This window comes from Protopterus annectens, chromosome 13.part0, assembly GCF_019279795.1.
Source record: "Protopterus annectens isolate FY-2018-M chromosome 13.part0, PAN1.0, whole genome shotgun sequence".
Classification (NCBI taxonomy): Eukaryota; Metazoa; Chordata; order Ceratodontiformes; family Protopteridae; genus Protopterus; species Protopterus annectens.
The window spans coordinates 63,502,052-63,520,880 of record NC_056747.1 but is presented as its reverse complement, the minus strand read 5'-3'; the positions used below and the strand labels follow the sequence as shown (position 1 = coordinate 63,520,880).

Sequence of the window (18,829 nt, the reverse complement as noted above, 5' to 3'; positions counted from 1 at the left end):
TCACACAGTAATGCTTATGTGCCAGTTACAGTATGGATCGATGCAAATGAAATTGTTTCCCCTTTTGCCCGAGGTGTGGTTACAATGGTTCCAAAATGTCTACCTACTCACTTGCCAAAATGTGTAAGCAAACCTGCTACTATCCAGTCCACTGAACCTCATGTTAGGGCACGTTTTAACCATACTACCTCATTCACAGTCAAAGTCTAAAGGAGGCACACTTAAAGCTTTAGAGCCACACACACTCCAAAAACTGAGTTATCTTCCTTTTATTTCACAATTTACTACCTCCCCCTCATTTACACAGTAGATACTTGTAAGCAATTGCCACAACACTCACTCTTCCTTTTCAGCATCACAGTTTTTTGGCTTTTCCTGGTTAGGGGTCGCAACAGTGGATCACCTGTCCGCTCATGATTGGCAGTGGAGTTTTACGGTGTCGAGTTGCCAGCCCAACCTTCCACAGAAGGCACACTCATGCCTAGAGCCAATTTAGAGAGTGTCTACAGCACATCTTTGGGATGTTGGGGGAAACCCATGAGACCACAGGGGGGGGGGGGGACATGCAGACTCCACACAGAAGGCACCCCCAGCTGAGGATCGAACCAGAGAACTTGCTGTGATGTGGCAATGCTAACTGCTGAACCACCACGGCTGCCCCTTTTCAGCATCAGTGTCCAGGTCTTAAATTCTATAATAAAGAATTTGTAACCACAAAAAACAAACCCATCACAACCCATACACCTAGAACTAGTAAAAAAAAGCAGCTAAGAAAAAAAAAAAACATGAAAGAAGCAGTGTACTATTTTATTTCAGTACTACTGACTGCTTTCATCTCACAGATTTCAGAGTAAAGTGAAACAACCAAGGCTATCAGACCTCAAATCCAAACATTGATCATAATTAAGGAATGATTTTTTACTCCTCAGTTGGTCCTGGGGTAAAAAATTAGTCTTCAATACTGTCCCATTTTGATATAAAGTATCAGTGCCACCTTTGTTCTCGCATAAAAAATTAAATTGTGTTCTTAATAACCCTAGATTTCAGGCACACATTCTGAACACAGTTTGAAACCATTCAAGTTATTTTTGCTTAAGTACTGTATTCACATGCATTCTTGCACAAGTATTATCCATTGTATTTTTATATTGATGGTTGAATAGATATTTTTGTACTTTTACATTTTTCTTCTGTCTTAGTACAGCTTTAAGGCTCCAACTGTTGACTGGATTTAAAATCCGATTGGTAACCTTGGGTTTTAAAAGTGCTTAGTAGTAGTGAAATAAAATAGTACTAGTTTTGTGTGCAAGGGTTCTGGTTGTTTAAAATACAGAATTGTGCTCACTTACTAGCAAGCCTGACATTTAATATTTGCATGTCCCACTGTTTCAAGTCAGTTTTCCATCTGGTGAACTGCAGCCATGCAGCTGTCTGATCTACAAGACTTCCAAGCACACCCATTCTACAGCTTTTATGAAAAAATGTAGTGTACTACTCTGTGCAGGTTAAGATTTACTTGCACAATACGCAACCTTTTGTCAAATTAGGCTGAAACTCATCTGATCCTCGGAATTCTAGGCAATACTGTACGGTTTACATTGACTAATGCTTCTTGTGATGTTTTGCACATTTAGTCTGGAGAAATTACATTTTTTTCAGTTTGCAATTGTGTGTGAAGTATGAATAACAGTTTACTTTGCCTTATCTACAAATTTCAAAAGATGTCTAAACTATTTTTGACACTTCTCATTTCAAACATCACTTATCTCTTCTGGTATTCTTGTGTTTTTAAAGCTTTAAGATACCATCCATCTGCTGGTGGTACCACCAGCACATTCCGAATCCAGAATAATAGATGTCAAAAATGTTAAACTCGACAACAAAAAATACCATGCACATTTCTGTTTTTTTTTTTTTATTTTATTGAAGAGAAACGTAGAGGACTTAATCCTTCTTGGCAGCAGCTTTTCTCATTGCTGCCAGAACATTACTAAGTTCTTCTCTCTTTCTTTTTGCACGAATGTGAGTTCCAACCTACACAGAAAAAAAAAAAAAAAAAAAAAAAAAAAAAGTTTAATCACCACAATTTAAAGTTTCAAATACTTGATCAAAAAACTTGTTATTCAGGAAACTTACACATGGAACCCCCTGAACAAGGCTTCTCCACTTTCTCAGGTGCCAAACACAGTGGGTAGAAGTAGATGGGGAGGGCTTTACAGAGCAAAATGCAATGATGCAATCTCAGGGAAGACAAGAGATGCAAATATGCAGCCTGGGGGCAGGCATTAGGCTCAAAGCCAGTGCTTGGCAGTAACCTTCAACACTGGTGTGCGCAAATGTGTGCTCACATGGGGATGGTATTGTAGGCCTCAGTGATTAAACAGACCCCCCCCTTCCACAAATGGGCAGTGTTAGGCCCATACAATAACTGCATTGCTTTCACTTCAGCAAGGGTATAAGCCACACTTACAGCTCCATGAACGGCTGCACTATTTGAGAAGCTCTCACCCTGATCCCCAGTGAAATTCTCAGGGAACTGGCTTTGTTCAACTGGATGACTGGGGAGGCACACACTCCTTACCATCACTAAGTGCAATGCCATGAGCAGTCACCTTATGGAAAAGCTCCTCAGAATGAATAAAAATCTATGCAACCTTCTTCCTGTACTGGTAATATACAGTATATATTACAACGTTACTATATATTACAGGTTCATAGATTAGTACTAGGCTAACTACCTCAGAGACATTTTAAGCCTAGCCAATTACCCCATGTGAGAATCAAAACCTGCACCTTTGGTTTATAAGGCAAACACCTTAACCATTATGCCAAGCTCCCACCGTAAAGGAGGAGGATTATTTCATGTTAAAATAAAAGTGGAGAAAAAAAAAAACAAATTTAGTGATGATTAGTGAAACCAAATGGAACATTACAGTGTGCCTGTTAAACATTACACTTCTTATAAATAATGTAGCCAACTGATGTAAAAACAGTTAAATCTTGGGTTTACCAAGACAGCAAATTAAAATGCCAACAACTATAAAACAAAGACCACATACCCGTTTCTTGATGAACTTCAAAGCACGTTTATCCTTAGAGACCTTCAACAACTCCATTGCTCGTCTCTCATAGGGAGCAAAACCACATACCTCCCGGATCAAGTCTCGGACAAACTTTGTGTGCTTAGTCAGCCGCTGTTTAAAAACACAAATACAAACTATTTAATACTCACTGTATACATTTAATCAATACTTCAGATTTAAATCGCTAATTATATAAAGATTATGCTCCTCAACCTCTTTGGAAGGCCCAAATCCCGGTGCAGGAAAGGAGACTACTTCAGATTCAGTAGTTTTCAATTCAACGGCAGCAATGCAAATTCTGTCATTGTGGTAAAGGACTGGATCAACCCTCTTTCACACACACGATAGGAGATGTCCCGAGAATTGGCCAGAATGATATAGTGTGCTTTGTAGACCTGGGAGGGTCACTGCACTGGCATTTGCCATGTTTCCCGTCGTGGATGGGAAACTGCACCTAAAATATTGGTGCAAAGTAAGTGGGCAAACTTTGCTAAGGTTTGGACGGTACCCCCCTGTTTATGATATTCACAGACATTGCACATCCTTTATACAGAACAATTCCTATTTGTGGAGGTGCACTCCACAGAAAAACATGAAAGATTAAAATTGCTCTTTCAGATTTTAGCTTCCTCTAATAGCTGCATAAAAATTTCTGTAACTGAAATACTTCATCACATAAAACAACTCTGTCTAGATGTCAGCTTTTAATTTTAGCAAGACACCAAGTCCAGTCCTCTGAAATGGTTGCAGGTATTGTCTACCATGCAAAATTACCCATTTCCATGACAAAATGTTCCACTTTAGGCATTTGAAAAGGTGACAATCCTACTTCATAAGAAAGATATTATGCAGGCAAGGATCGGTGAGGTTATGTGCCTCAGCTTTGCTGCTGGCAGATGTGACCGGTCACTGCCAGGCACTAAAGTGGTTCACTGCTGACTAAAGTGAACAATGCCCTAAACAGAAGTCATGGTCTGCTCTCTCTGCAGCAGAGAGAGAGAAGCACATAACATTCCTCCCTTTGGGAGGGGGGGGGATAAGGATCCTGGGGTCTTGTTCCTGAGACAGGGTTAGAGAAAACTGGATGAGTATCAGGGGTGTGTGCACCAGCTAACTCTGAATTGGGCATGCAATTTAAAAAAATCATTACTACAAACACTAAGACATGGCAACAGTTCACATATGAAAACAGTTTGTTACATGTACATTTATGATAAACATGCAAACATACACACAACATATACAGGCTGCACTTCATTCCCCCACATAAGCACTCTTGGGACTGCTAAGGTGGCTCAGGACAGCATCATTACATCCACCCACAACAGGTTCATAACATATTCTTAGTGAAACAAGCAGTTTTAGGGATTGTGGACTTCCAATTGCATACCCTGCCAAAAATACGGGCACCGCCAGTTATTTTTGTTCTAACCTAGATTACCCAAAGCTTCTCAACTCTTCCCCATTCAAACTAAAACATCTCTGGGGCTGAAACACAAGGGGCTTTCTGCAGGTAGGACTGCAAGCACACCAAACACCTCCTTTGGCTCTCTGGTATCCACTGAGGAGCTCAACAAAAAAAGTGGATTCCTAGACATGCACCCCCTTCACATCCTATGGGAACCACGCAGTCTTGGTCCTTATTCTTCTCTCACCCCCAGCTCTCTCCACAAACTAGGGGAACCATGCAGCGTCACTCCTCACTTATCTCACCTCCCCAGCTCCTGAAGTGCTAGGACCTCTAATCATGGGTTGACAGGGATCTACCCCACAGCCAATTTATGACCCCTAAAATTATTCAAGCTACACGACATAATGTAATTATACCACAGTTAATGAACGTGAACTGTAGTCAGCACCACCTTCAATCTCATGTCTCTGCAAAGGTGAACATAAAACATTTCACCTCCAAAGGCCTTTTTATTTTCAATTTCTCATACAATTTATGTCAAGGATGGCAGAAAAATAGTGGAGCACAGGACAACACCAGTCTCCTTGTTGGAGACACAAATGCATTAAAAACAATGAAGGGGTTGGCTACAGTGAGAACCCCACAAACACTAACCTACTGGTTCCCCCAAGGATAACAGGAGCAGTGTGGTCATCAAAAAGCACTGTTCAAGGCTTAATACTTAACCCCAACATTCTACCCATCAGACACCCTTCACTATAGTTTGCATATGTGAACATGTGCGTTACTACACACGGTGTGCTTGGTTTGTGGTGCATGCTCACTGCTAATGCAAGCAAGGGTCCCCTTGACCAATTTATTCATGCCACCCCTCAAACAGGTGAGCCATCAGGTGTTATTCTTACCCCTCTATACTAGTTTCCAAGTTGCTAGTCAAACCTAGTTGTCCAAGGCACAGTCACAGCTTTAACCTTCTCAGCCATAGGTGGCGTCCTCAGTACTGAGGGCGACGATACGCATGAGAGACGCACAAAAAACAGTAATTTCATAAGACTAGAAAGCCAAAAGGAAAGAACAGTATGTCAAAGGCTCTGCACCATACTAATCTGCAGTACCAAAGCAAGCAAATAAGTAGACATGACAAATGGAAAGGAAACTCGGACATCACACCCTGAAAAGTAGAATAAGAGAGAAAAGTTGTTTAACAGCAGCATCTCTTACATTAAATGGAGTAGTAAATAAAAAAGATTTTCAAATACCTACCCCTCTTCTGCGGCAGTGTCTGGGCTTTGACACATTCTTGGTCACAGGATGACCTTTATTAAGGCCAACGGCCATAGGATACCTGACCGCCATTTCTACAAAAATAAGAATCACTGTGAGCTCGTGAAGGACTTTTACATTGTTACACAGCATTTGTCTTACGACAGGAAACAACAAGCCTATCTAGAACTGCGCGTCCATCCATCCCCTCTTACTGCCCAATACCCTCTTGAATGTTTATCGGAATTCTCAAACAGGCAGTCCCATTCCAACAAAGTCTACAGTAGGAGTAGTCAGTCCCTATAGTCTCCTGCTTGTACCCACCCCTCAAACTGCATGTTCAGGATCTCCACATCTCTTGGACATGATCCTTTTCACCAATACAACACACCTGCTGCCACTGCCATCTCATTGTCCTCTGTGTAGTCTAAATTAGGTGTGATTAATGCCACCCTCCCCATCCTTTCCTTGCTCTGCCATCAGTTCACTCCTCCCAGCTGATACTTAACAGCACGGTTGTTCTGGTCAAAGTGCAGTACACTGTGCCAACAAATAAATGATTGTTCTGAATTGCCATAAATAGTTAATGTGTCACCATAATTACAGAAATAAAACCTCCCCAATGTTGAGGCCACGATTTTAGGTCTGGCCAATCTCCCCCAAGCCCCTCCCCGACAACCACTAAGACAGGCTTCCCCAATAAGGCCATTCTTCCATCATCTGAAAATGTTAGTGAGTTAATGGTGGATCTCAAGTTCCTATACAGAGCCGCCCCCACAGGGTACACAAAACCACTCTGCCCTGTGACTGGGCATTTACACGCACCCACCTCCTAATCAAACACAAAAAAGGCAGGAGTAACCAGTTAAAAGGTAATCATCAGAAGATATTTTCACCATTTCACATCTTAAAATATGTTTAAAAAGGAAATGAAATACACAGCTATTTTCAGAAGTCCTAGAATCATCCAATTAAATATTCACATTTTCTAGACCAGCACTGGATACCTTTAAAAGGCTCAAAGATAAGTTAATTGCAAACTAAAACCATTTCAAAACAACTAAAATCATCTTGTAGAATAGTTAAACCTCTGAGTTTTACAAAATTGTTTGCATTTAATGTTGACAGCAGAATAGACTAATCCCTCCCCCGGATGTGCAACAGCAAATGCCATCCAATTCTTACCATACCCCACAGCTACAATTTAGAAATTCAAACCAACTGAGCTATAAAGATTTTTAAGCAAAAACACAACTGATATACAAAAGAAAAACACACATTATACTGTTATCACTGCATTTGGGGGGGGGGGGCTTGCTGTCCCTCAGTCCTCCATTTTTAAAAAAATGACGACTTACTTAACTGTACACTGACACATTTCTGATACATCTGTTAATAGGTATGGCACAGTTAAGAAGGAACAAAGTAATTAATAAGCTACATTCATACAATGTCCTGTGAAAGTTCAGTAAAAGTGAGATTAAAAAAGCAATACTCACTGGCATAAATTAGATTCTGGTGGTGTCAAGAGTTCATACTCTACCCTTGTTTTCTACAGAAGTTTCTCTACTTCAGTTATCCACTTTATTAATTGGTCTGTTTGAAATGCCAATATTTCTCAATCCAAGATGGACACCAAGCTCTTGTGTAATACTGAAGTACTGGTCAGCATCAGAAGTGCAGTCTACAAACAGCTGTAAAAATGTATTTATCCTTTGTTGACCAGGTTAGTCCCACAAGGCTAGTAAGCCTCTTTTTAGGGGAGACCCGAGGTGGTACTTGTACTACTACGGGAAATTAGCCAGGGCATCACGTAACTTGGCCTACTCTTTTCAACATGTGCTGTGGGATCCACTGGAGCTACCAGCAACTCAGGCAGATAGGGCCTTGGTTCAACATCTCATACAAAAGATATCACACACACACACACACACACACACACACACGAGTGCAGCATCCCCTTATGATGCACTTCATTGTCAGCAATACATCTAACCGGTGTGGGAACAGAACCCACAGCCTTCTACATCAAAAGAAAGTGCGTTTCCTGTTGCAACACGGATGCTGATTTTCACTGTAATCCTTCATAATGGGGATGGGAACACTACTCACAAAGGCAAACAAAAAAACACCCCACTCACGCATGAACACTACCCACAAAGGCAAACAAAAACCACTCCACTCACGCATGAACACTACCCACAAAGGCAAACAAAAACCACCCCACTCACGCATGAACACTACCAACAAAGGCAAACAAAAACCACCCCACTCACACAGGAACACTACCCACAAATGCAAATGGAGCTGCTCACTAATACTGTGAACTCCCACCCAAGACTTCATGAATAACCATAACCAGAAAAGCAAAAATAAATTCATATCAGCAAAGCTCTAGAAAAGTTCAACCACAAAAAAAAAAAAAAAAAAAAAAAAAAAAATCTGCCACTCTGGTACCCGACATTACTCCTGCTCATTTCAAGGTACAATGGCAAAGTGTCAAATGTGAATATTTATGGAAAGTCTGGCTCCAGTTGAGGACCAGCATTACACCTCCCAAAGCACATGTGGCTATTACCTGGCTCACAAAAACTACATGTACCAGGCTCTGGCTGTACATCTGTTACTGCCCAACTGCTGCTACTTTTCACCTTTGTGCCAACACTTGAAAGACCCTTCACTCCCCCACCCCCAAAGTAAGGGTAAGGCTGTGTTGGCTGCCCACTGCCATCTTCCCCGCCCAGCCGCTCCCAACACACAACCCACTAGTCAAACTCTGGTAATCAGGGCTTCAGCCCTCTACTCTACAAAGTGGGAAAAACACTACTTCTGAAAATACCATTTGCTCAGGCTTTAAAGTCAGAAGTTCATACAGCCCAGGTAAAGCATATTTGAGTCTAGGGCTCATCAATCACCACTTTTTTACAAGCACAAAACAGTACCACAGCTCATTTCACAGAAAACACTTTTAGATTTGTTAACCTAATCAGCATGAACAAAAGTCACTGTATATCCATCCAAGACATACACCCAAGGCTGTGTATCTGCTCAACATCTTTCCTTTCAAAAGTACTATGTTTGGATCTGAGACAAGTTGTTGCCGTGGAGCTACTTTACCTTGCTTTTGGATGGGTTGGTTTGTTACAGAGTTCACCTCACAGCAAGAGGTTGGGGTGCCTTCTGTGCAGAGTCTTTATGTCCTCCCTGTGGTAGTGTGGGTTTCCTCCAGGTGCTCCAGTTTCCTCCCACATCCCAAAGATATGCTGTAGGTGGACTGGACAGTCCAAATTGGCCCTAGGCATGAGTGCACCTTCTGTGGAAGGCTGGGCTGGCAACTTGACACCGAATAGCTCCAGAATCTGCTGTACATCACATGAGGATGGGTGTCCCTATCATGGGGTGGATTTATACTCGGGTATACACAAAGGTGCTACAAACTTCCTTTAATGTACATCTACCAAGGATTTGTTTTGCACCAGTTATTGTAACATCGGGCTGAACTTAACGGTATACATTAGTCCTCATTGTGGGTGGACAGTAAAGTACACCTGCATGGGGACAGTGTTGTGATCTTTGTAATTATGCAGACTGCCTGCTCCCCACTTGATGGGAAGCAGTTTATGCCTATACAATACACCGTCACGTCATAGCAGGAAAACCAACTGCAAAAGTGCCTTCATAGCCACATGAATGACTACTCTTGCCCCTCTTACACATACCCAGTACAAAAATAATCTGAAAACTACCTTCCCTGTAGGACCTAAAACGTCAGACAACAGTTGTTCATCTGACATACCACAATTGCCATAATTTCTGGCAACTGCCAGGATTATGACTCTCTACCAAGTAGATGTCGTCCAGTGGCAAGCACAGCCCCTTTACTGACAAAAGCATTCCCCAGTGCTACTACACAATGAAAGAGTCATGCACTGTAAGCAAAGCTAAAACTTTCACATCGAACTTATACTGATCATGTTTGGCATCTACTTCTCTGACGTACAGGCGGACACAGAAGGCCTTTGGCTAACGAAGTTCGCAGATGACTGCAAACTAGAAGCCAGTCAAATCCCCAAATGATGTGGACATCCTACAGAAGGGCCTCACTGAGACAGATGCCTGGTGTCAGAGCCATGGCCTCAAACTCACCCTTTGGTAAAAACTCTGTACCCATGAACTACCACATAGGCAGCAGTCTACTTAAAGCCAAAGGTGTGATAAGAGACCTTGGGACCCAGGTGGACAGTAGTCTCTCCTTTGATAATCACATTGCCACAGTAGTCAGAAAATCCTTCTACGTGGCACATCTCTTCACTCATTCGGGGGGGGGGGGGTCACTGTTCCCCTCTACCCGACACTCAGACCCATTACAGAGTACAACGCCCCTTTTGGAATGTACCTCACAAAGACATCTGCAGCAGCTGGAAAGGCCACAGAAGCACCTCACAAAGATTACTGGCCTCAAACAGATGCCCTACACTGACTGTCTCAAAAAACTCCAGCTTTACTCTGTAGCGTATCACCTACTCCGAGGTGATCTCTGCCTAACATATAAAGCTATGTCAAACCCAGAGCGATTGGACATGCTACACCTAAAGAAATCCCAATCCCTCAGCGCTACACACTCTAGGGACCTAAACCTTGTCACCACAATAAACAGGACATGCTGGAGGGATAGATTCCTGTCCCAGAGACTTCTCATACTTTGGAACAAGCTACCCATCTATGTCAAAATTGCTCATTAGCACTCTAAGAAAAATATTGAGTGGATGGGACATAGGAAATGCACTGTGGGGTTCACTTCCGTGGCTCTGTTCGACAGGGGCACAGGAAAATAACTTTCTTGGGTGGCATAAGCCAGGGAACCTTGTTGGCTAGGCTTACTTAGGCCCTTGGGCAGATAGCCTAGTACCTACCCATGAACCTATGACCATGCTAATGCAGTGCCATTAAGTCTTGCGCACTTAAACACAAACCCAAAATGTTAACCTTATTATTTAGCCATTTATAAACATATATGGATTACTACAAAACTAGTACTGTTGGTAATGGAACTGCCTGCCACCCCCCAGCACCAGTAGATATTTTTTAAAATTTCATTTTCTTGTAAACAAATAAATGTTAGTGGTTAAGAGGACAGCAGCACCACCTTACTGGCAGTGCAGTAAAATACTGTTACTTCCAGGTATCAAGATACGAGGATGACAAGTTGTGTTAATATCAAGAAATAACAGCTAATAAACAAAAAGTACAGTAAAAAAAAACACTCATTTTATGCCACATCACACGCATGATAGAAAATGGAAGACATAGCTCCAGGAAAGCCAGAGCTTCATGTCAAATGATCAGTCATTAAGCCCCCACAACTCCCAAGAGCTCCACAAGCGGAGTCAATCTTAGAAGGGGGGGGGGGGGGTATGACAACTGTTGTCACACACACCAGTGACCCTAGGCTCTACACTTGGTTGCTTTCACTTTGTTCTAGTTAACTCACCCTAGAATAACCAAGCCTCCGAGCTTTCTGGCCTACACTATTTCAATCTGCTCATTTTTACCAGTAACACTGTTCCTCCGGGGTCTCTGAACTCGGCACTTCTCTAAATCTACACACTGGGAGAGAAACCACTACTCATAGAACCAGAATATAAACCCATTCCCATTCCCACTTCATCCCTAAAAAAGAAAACAACCACTTATGGACAACAGCCGACACACTCAGTGAACACCTTCTGAAATAGTCAATTTTATTACAATGCACCACGTTTAAAATCCACAAACATTTTAACTACTCTTGTGTATCTAGTGTGCCTTGTATTATCCCAAGCAAAAAGGTCTTGGTAAAAAGTATACAGCGCTTCTTGTAGGACTAAACTTGGAAATTTCCCCAAAGGCATTTTCTGAAAAAGATAAAATGTCCGGTAGGGTGTGGCATGTTGTAACAATCTGAACTACTCTGACACAAATCAGTTATACATGTGAAACTTAACTCACCAGGCTTCCACCACAACGTGTCTCATCCCACTTACAATGTTATTTAAAAGGTATAGTTTCTAAATTCACTTATGGCAAGTAATTTCAAAGAACAAACCCACAACAGGTACATCACCTCTTTCATCCCACTCAAACAGCTACTCTAATAATATACACTCCAACATCTTTCCTATGCACCCACTAGTCTCCAAACCTAAAATTCTACCTACCACATTTCATACAGTAATCAACAGAATACACCGATAGCCACCTATTTATACAACTAGAATCTGAACTATACTTCTCAGGGATTATATCTAACCCAATCAGGTCCCACTTCAGCTAATGCTTCCAATCAACCTAGCTGCCTAAAATCTCCAAATAGTTACGCTAAACTTAGAGTATTCGAAACAAAATCACTGACTTGTATGCCTGGACATACCACAACCAAACAAAATTCAGAATTCCTCCCCCCAGGTTTCATCACTACAAGGCTAGAGAGGCAGCACAAGAAATGAAGAGGTGCTATTTTTTTTTTAAATCCTACTATATAAATAACCTTTCTCCTACACCACTCCCCAATTCTCTACTGCAGAAATTCACCTCATTCCTAAAATAAGTGACGAAACCTATGCACTGTAGTTCTTTATATTTAACCAGGCAATAACAAACCCATTCTAGAAGATATTCTACTTTGGATCTCCAGTACAATCATCAAAAATGAGGCTCCATCCTAGAATGGATACTTGTCAATGCCCCCCCCCCCCAAAAAAAAAAAATTACCTCAGCAAGTACTTCCAAATACTCTTAAGTGATCATCTCCCTATGTACTCAGAACACCCCCTTCCCTATTAAAAAAAAAAAAAAAACAGTACAAGCAAATACAGAATATGACAAACTTTAATCCACAAACATTCACCAACTTACTGAAACACATTGACTGGAATATCTTGAAAACCATTGCCCTAGATGATGCGGTCAACTACTTTAACACCACTTTTCTAGAAATTCTTAAACTTGCATCCTGCTTTGGACTAAAATAAATCTAACCATACCCCTGGTTAACCAAATCTCCAAAACAACTAATGCAAAACATAGAAAATTTGGAAACCGTGGGGGGAAAAAAAAAAACAACCCATCCTTCACAATTTCAGACAACTCCAAATTCATTTAAAAAACAGGTTACCAAAAGAAGTACTTGTTACAATTTCAAATCAAAAACATGAACGACCCTAAACATTCTGGACAGCCATTACTTCATTTCTAAACCCTGGCTCTAAAAATAATCATCCTCCTTTTCCTAATAAAAACCACTCTTTAATACCCAGTTTATTAACACCATATCCAACATCACATCTAACTTACCCCAACCCCATTCTACACTACGACTGCACCATCTTCTACATCCCACCTTACTCATCACTCTTCTCCGCATCCCATCTCAATTCCACGGACACTTCTAACAAAGGTCTTCTTTTACTTTAACACCCATTCCTACCTCTGCCATTAAAAGACTCTTCAAACTAAAACCTGGCTGTAACGCAGCAGACAATCTACCAAATTAATCTCTAAAACTGCTACAGAAGCTAATAGCTTACCCTATTACCATACTTATATAGACCCAATGTCCCAAAAAGCTGGAAAATTACTTTTATCCTACCCGTTGACAAAGGTGGCGACCCCACAGATCTCTCCAACTACTGCCTAAAGCCATTCTTTCTTCTCCTTCCAAAAAAGTGTACACAAGCTCAACTTCTTTACTATCGCACTCAATCAAATCCCATCACCTACGCAGCATGGCTTCAAACCAGGTCACAGTATTTCTTTCATGGATACAGTCAACAAAACTAAAGACTCTGATTAAATTAATCTCCCCACTATCTCTAGACCTTTCAAAAGAATTTGATATACTGCCTCATCCACTTCTTAACCAGCTCTCCCAAACTGGACGCTTCCCCTTCACCACTCAAATGGTTCACGAGCTACATGCCTAACAGACAACAAGCAGTTCGATCCTATTCAGCATACATAATGTACACTCTCCACTCAAACTTGGCTCTATTATTCAATATGTAGATTATTCAACTAACATCTGTTCAGCCAACTCACTACCCGACCTCCAAAAGACTACACAACGTGCCTTCATTTCCACAGAACAGCTTTACAAAAAAAGCACCCCTTACTCAACCCAAACAAAATCAACCTATTCTATTCACCCCCAAAGAAAAAAAATCATAAAAAAAGACCATTTCACTATACTCTCAGAACATAAGATACTACTTCAGTAGCCATTTTGCTAAATTACTAGATGTAATTACAAACACCTCAACTTTGTTTTACATATTCAGCACAATATCAAAAAACTCACCAAAAACTTGGAATTCTGTAAAGACAAAAACATTTTCTAAAGTTCCTTCAGTAAAAACACCCTTGCCGTAACATACCTATTACCCCCCCAACCTATGGATCTCCATTACTCACAGATTTACTCTTTACCCTAGTCAAAATTAGAAGTGTTGCCACCACTGCCTCATATTCCACCCACCTTTGTAAGGCACTACGCTCTCAAGTGGCTTGAGCTACCAAATTACCTTTCCTACATACAATTAAGAACTGCTCACGAATTAGTAAAATGTCTGAATGTCTTGCTCTCACCACTTTTCAGTAGCTATATACCCAAAAGGTCCCATAGATACAAAAAATCACATCTTCTACAGGTATACAAACCCAACCTACCAGCAGGCCAACTTCTACACTTACTCAGTAGCCACTCAGACGCAAACTAAATCTTGCAGCCTTTAAAACTTCCTTACATACATACTCTTCATACGGAGATGGAATTGTACCCCACCTTCAACTTTTAAGTTCTGACCAGCTCAACTTCCATAACCCCCTCTCTCATTCCCTCACTTCATATTCTGTTTGAGCTTTTTTCTAAGCTACTAATAATTGTACAAAGTTTATATACTCCTTGTTGTGTCAATTTCTAGATGCTGAATACATCTGCGAATTTCACCAATGTCAAATATTCAGATTGATCTAATACTTTAGTTAACTTGCCCGCTATTGTAGAATCTTATTTGTTTATGCTGGTTGTATTTACTGTGTGAAGCTTCTCTCCCCAGGCCTCCACTGAAAATGGTCTCTTAATGGCCCAGTGGACTACCCTTGTAAACAAATGCAAATAAATAAAAATAATAGTTATAGTTATTGCTTGTTCAATTGAACATACTTTCCATCCCTTGGCTTAAAGGGATGAATCCATCTTCTCACATACCTAATGAAATCTGACACGACATGTAATCCATACTAAAACCTTCACAAAGTACACAGTCCATTTCATGTTCATAAAATGCAACCATAACAATCCAAATGAACTCAAACTGCGACTTACAGACCCTCTTACCCTTACATTACCTGCTGGCCTGGGACAGAGTATACTGTGCCTTGGCCCAGAAATGAATGACACTGCCACTGCAGCTGTCAAAAACACTGACAATGGGGATGTCTGAACACCCATATCAGGAATGGCTGGGGCCAGAAGCAAAACAAAAACAGACAATAACTTGAATTTAGACACTTACAGGTGAACTGGAATTAACTCTGAAAAAAACACCATTAAACTTTTAAGGTTAATAAGAAGTAATGACTTGCTGTTGCTAAAGTAACAGGCTGACCTGTACTGGCACCCTTTGACAAGGACACAACATTAAGAAAGTGCTGCATTTTCTGTCTGCAATGAATAAAGTACTATTTACTTCATTACTAGACAAAAGACTAATAGCAAAAATCAACAGTTGGAGTTTGCCTTTCAGAGCAGCAAACAGTATTGATGGATGTGCTGACAAGGGATGTCAGTTCTATGGGAATGTTCTCTTGTGGGTTTTGGGGCCATTGATGTACAAGACATACAATTATGCAAGCCCACTTAATGGCCTGGAATTTAAAATAACCACATACTGGTGGATCTGCCTGACATCTCTAACTCCGGGCATATTTCTGAGGGAACAGTCCAACCCCTACAAACAGAATCACATCCTCTGTGAACGAAAACTTTCTTTTAATACCAATTTTGCGGTGTTTGGTACAGTACCATAAGAGACAGCACATGCTTAACAATAAAACGAACACCAGCCAAAAATGAAAAAGTTTTGACACTGCGTAATATCTACAATAACTAACAAGCAAGGGGACAAGTCAAGAAAAAACTATCCTCTGACCAATCTTTCAATCTGGAGGACAAAACGTGGCCAGATAGTTCACTCTACATAACTACCATACCAGGCAGGCAATGCGACTAAAACATGACAGTTTTACTACCTTGTACAAGACAGAAGTACTTAAAATGTAGATAATTTTTTTTTGGGGGGGGGGGTCGTATGCACCAAACGCCTGGGCCAAAACTAAAAAGGCAAGACAGACACCTGTAGCTGACATACAAGCGACCTGAGGGAGGTATTTTTGCAATTATGGTAAAAGGAAATGACATAACAGAATTAAATAAAGAAAAAATATGTATGCAAGCATAGCAGACCAATGGGGGGCTATGACAAAGGAATTCACAAAACTAACGCACACAGATTAAACAAATGCAAGTGTACAAGAGGTGTAGCATTAAGTAAATGTTAGACATGCCTTCAACCTTTCTCTGGTGATTAATACGTCAGACCATACAGCACCCAGGTGTATCCAATCCTTTTAGAGTCCATATCGTCTATACCGACTAACGGAAAGGACAATTATACAGCTTTTAAGAGAGTCTGCTTTATTTTTGCATTTCTCAGCCTTGATTATCAAGGCATTTCTTCTACCTACACTATACACGTTTATTCCAGTCTTGCAGGGCACAAGCACCACATATCACCTCTCTAGGATTACTTATCGGGGGATACCTTTTGGTAACCCGAAGGAAGCTCGAGTCTGCTATAAGAAACTTATTTTCTAGTAAATTCAGTGTTTTCTAGCTACCACGTGCTAACCCCCAAACCTGGCTGCTCATCCACCACTACAGCTTTCCAAAGGGCATGGATGCCTCCTCACCTGCAGTATGAACACTACCAAGTCATTTCACTTGCACACACCCCAAATGCTGAACACCCATACGCGTGGACGTAAACATTCAGTACACTAGACTGACAACCACTCTGCTAACTTCTCAAATACTAAGGTTGCAATCAATGCTTTACCATCAACTGCCATGTACTAAACAAGACTATACATTTTAAGTATGTATGCTGTTACTTTACAACAGCGAGGAAAAAAAAAAAAAAAAAGATGGTACTTTTCCCCCAAGAGTCGAAGATAGCTTAGAAAGACACATATACGTGTTTGAATGTGTGTGCATATCAGTTTAACCGACAGCTCGCAAGTAGTTTATGCAAGACCTACCATTAACAACATGCAGTACCTAACACAAAGCCTAGTCACAACATAAGATCAGCACTCATACTGCGATCTACCTAAAATTTTAAAAGCAAAGTGCACGTCGCCAAATGTCACCCTATACGTGTGCATGACTATCTGTTTTCGCTCACTCGCACTACACCCCAAACACATTCTAAACATAACGAAACATGCACTATAAGAATTTGTGTCCAAAGAAGAACAAAAAACGAAACTTATCCAACTAAATGCAAGAAGCGAGACTTGCATCACTCGTACAAAAACTAAAAGTACTACAAAACTATAATTATATCAAAGAATGGAGCCCTTCCTGTAATCGCCATTCGCCTCGTTCCAGAAACGAACTAGTAACAACGACTAATCTACCTAAACGAGTTTAAGCAGAGGAAAGGCAAGTAACTCGATTACAATAAATTGGACGGAAAAACGGCAATAATTCCGATGCTTATAAAACCCATGTAACTTATATTTCGTGTATATTACACATAAAAGATCGGAAAACAAAGGATGATAACGATTATAAACAGATTACACTACCAAGTCAACAGACTTAGCAACTTCTCACCTCCTTTTCTTAATGGCTGACAACATAAAAAGAACGCTTCAAACCGGAACTCTGGGATATGAGTTGGTCCTTCACAAATTTACCTGCCGGCCACAAGTGGAAGTGTCGGTACAAAATAAAGGAGCACATGGATGGCATATTGCGGAAAGTGATTTTTTTATATTGGGTAATAAAACTAGATTTTATTTGCTGTTTCTCAGTGTAAACTTTGTGTGTCTGTGATAGTGACACGTTATTTAATATACTAGTTTATAGTCATTCTGAATATTTCTCAGTTCAATTGAGTATTTTTGCAGGTTTAGTATTGAGTGTTTGCCGCGAAGTTTGTATTGTGGTGGGAAGCCGCAGCATGACCGTTATAAAGATGTCATGCATACAGGTGCCTTATATTTTTCTCTCCGTACCTCTTTCGTTAGTAATATAGATTCAGAATGTTGTTCTGCTCCTTGTAATCTCATTTTTTTTTTTGGGGGGGGGGGGGGTAATAGATAATGAGAATTACAGTTGAAGGCTTTTTTTTTTTTTTTTCAGAACATGTACCTTAATTCATATTCTCTTACTGTGTTGATTTCTCAAATTAGTACTGTTAATTAGGGTTACCTTTTGTTCCTCTTTGCACAGGACAGTCCCTCTTTGGTCCTACGGAAAAAAATGGCAAATATCCTGACATTTTAGGACAAAAATATTTCTTAACTTTCTTTCAATAGTTATGTAAAAACAATTATTTTGCATCTGAAATATTTAAATATTATATGAAACAGCATAAACAAATCAAATGTTACATAAATAAGATCTTATGTTGGCAGAAATTGAAGTTTAGTGATTCACACTAGTTGTGGGTATGGGCTGTCTTGTAAAATCCTACATTTATATGTTCATAGGTTTCATAGGCAGGTACTAGGCTATTGGCCCAAGGGCCTACGTAAGCCTAGCCAACAAGGTTCCCTGGTTTACGCCACTCAAGAAAGTTATTTTCCTGTGCCACTGTTGAGCAGAGACACAGAAGTGATCCCTGGGGTGTATTTCCTATTTCCCATCCACTCATCAAGATTTTTCTTGAAGAGTGCTAATGAAAAACTTTGCTTGACATAGATGGGTAGCCTGTTCCAGAATATGGGAAGTCTCTGGGACAGGAAT

The 18,829-nt window shown here is 40.6% G+C and overlaps 1 protein-coding gene across 1 annotated transcript; it reads right to left on the bottom strand.

The window, feature by feature from the left end:
* Nucleotides 1–1,918: 1,918 nt before the first annotated feature.
* On the bottom strand, nt 1,919–17,794 carry RPL36 (ribosomal protein L36). The gene is made up of 4 exons (XM_044090625.1): nt 17,693–17,794; nt 5,758–5,852; nt 3,060–3,194; nt 1,919–2,034 (listed from the first exon to the last, which is right to left on the bottom strand). Exons 2-4 carry the CDS (start codon nt 5,848–5,850, stop codon nt 1,945–1,947), a joined length of 318 nt encoding a protein of 105 aa, XP_043946560.1. The 5' UTR covers nt 5,851–5,852; nt 17,693–17,794; the 3' UTR covers nt 1,919–1,944.
* Nucleotides 17,795–18,829: the final 1,035 nt, after the last annotated feature.

Bases quoted from the DNA above. Each gene is read 5' to 3' on its own strand.
- RPL36 (XM_044090625.1), bottom strand. From the start codon at position 5,850: ATGGCGGTCAGGTATCCTATGGCCGTTGGCCTTAATAAAGGTCATCCT. The intron at 3,195-5,757 runs GTAGGTATTTGA...GTTTTTAAACAG, and splicing joins GACACTGCCGCAGAAGAGGG to CGGCTGACTAAGCACACAAA. The intron at 2,035-3,059 runs GTATGTGGTCTT...TTTTCTGTGTAG, and splicing joins TGAAGTTCATCAAGAAACGG to GTTGGAACTCACATTCGTGC.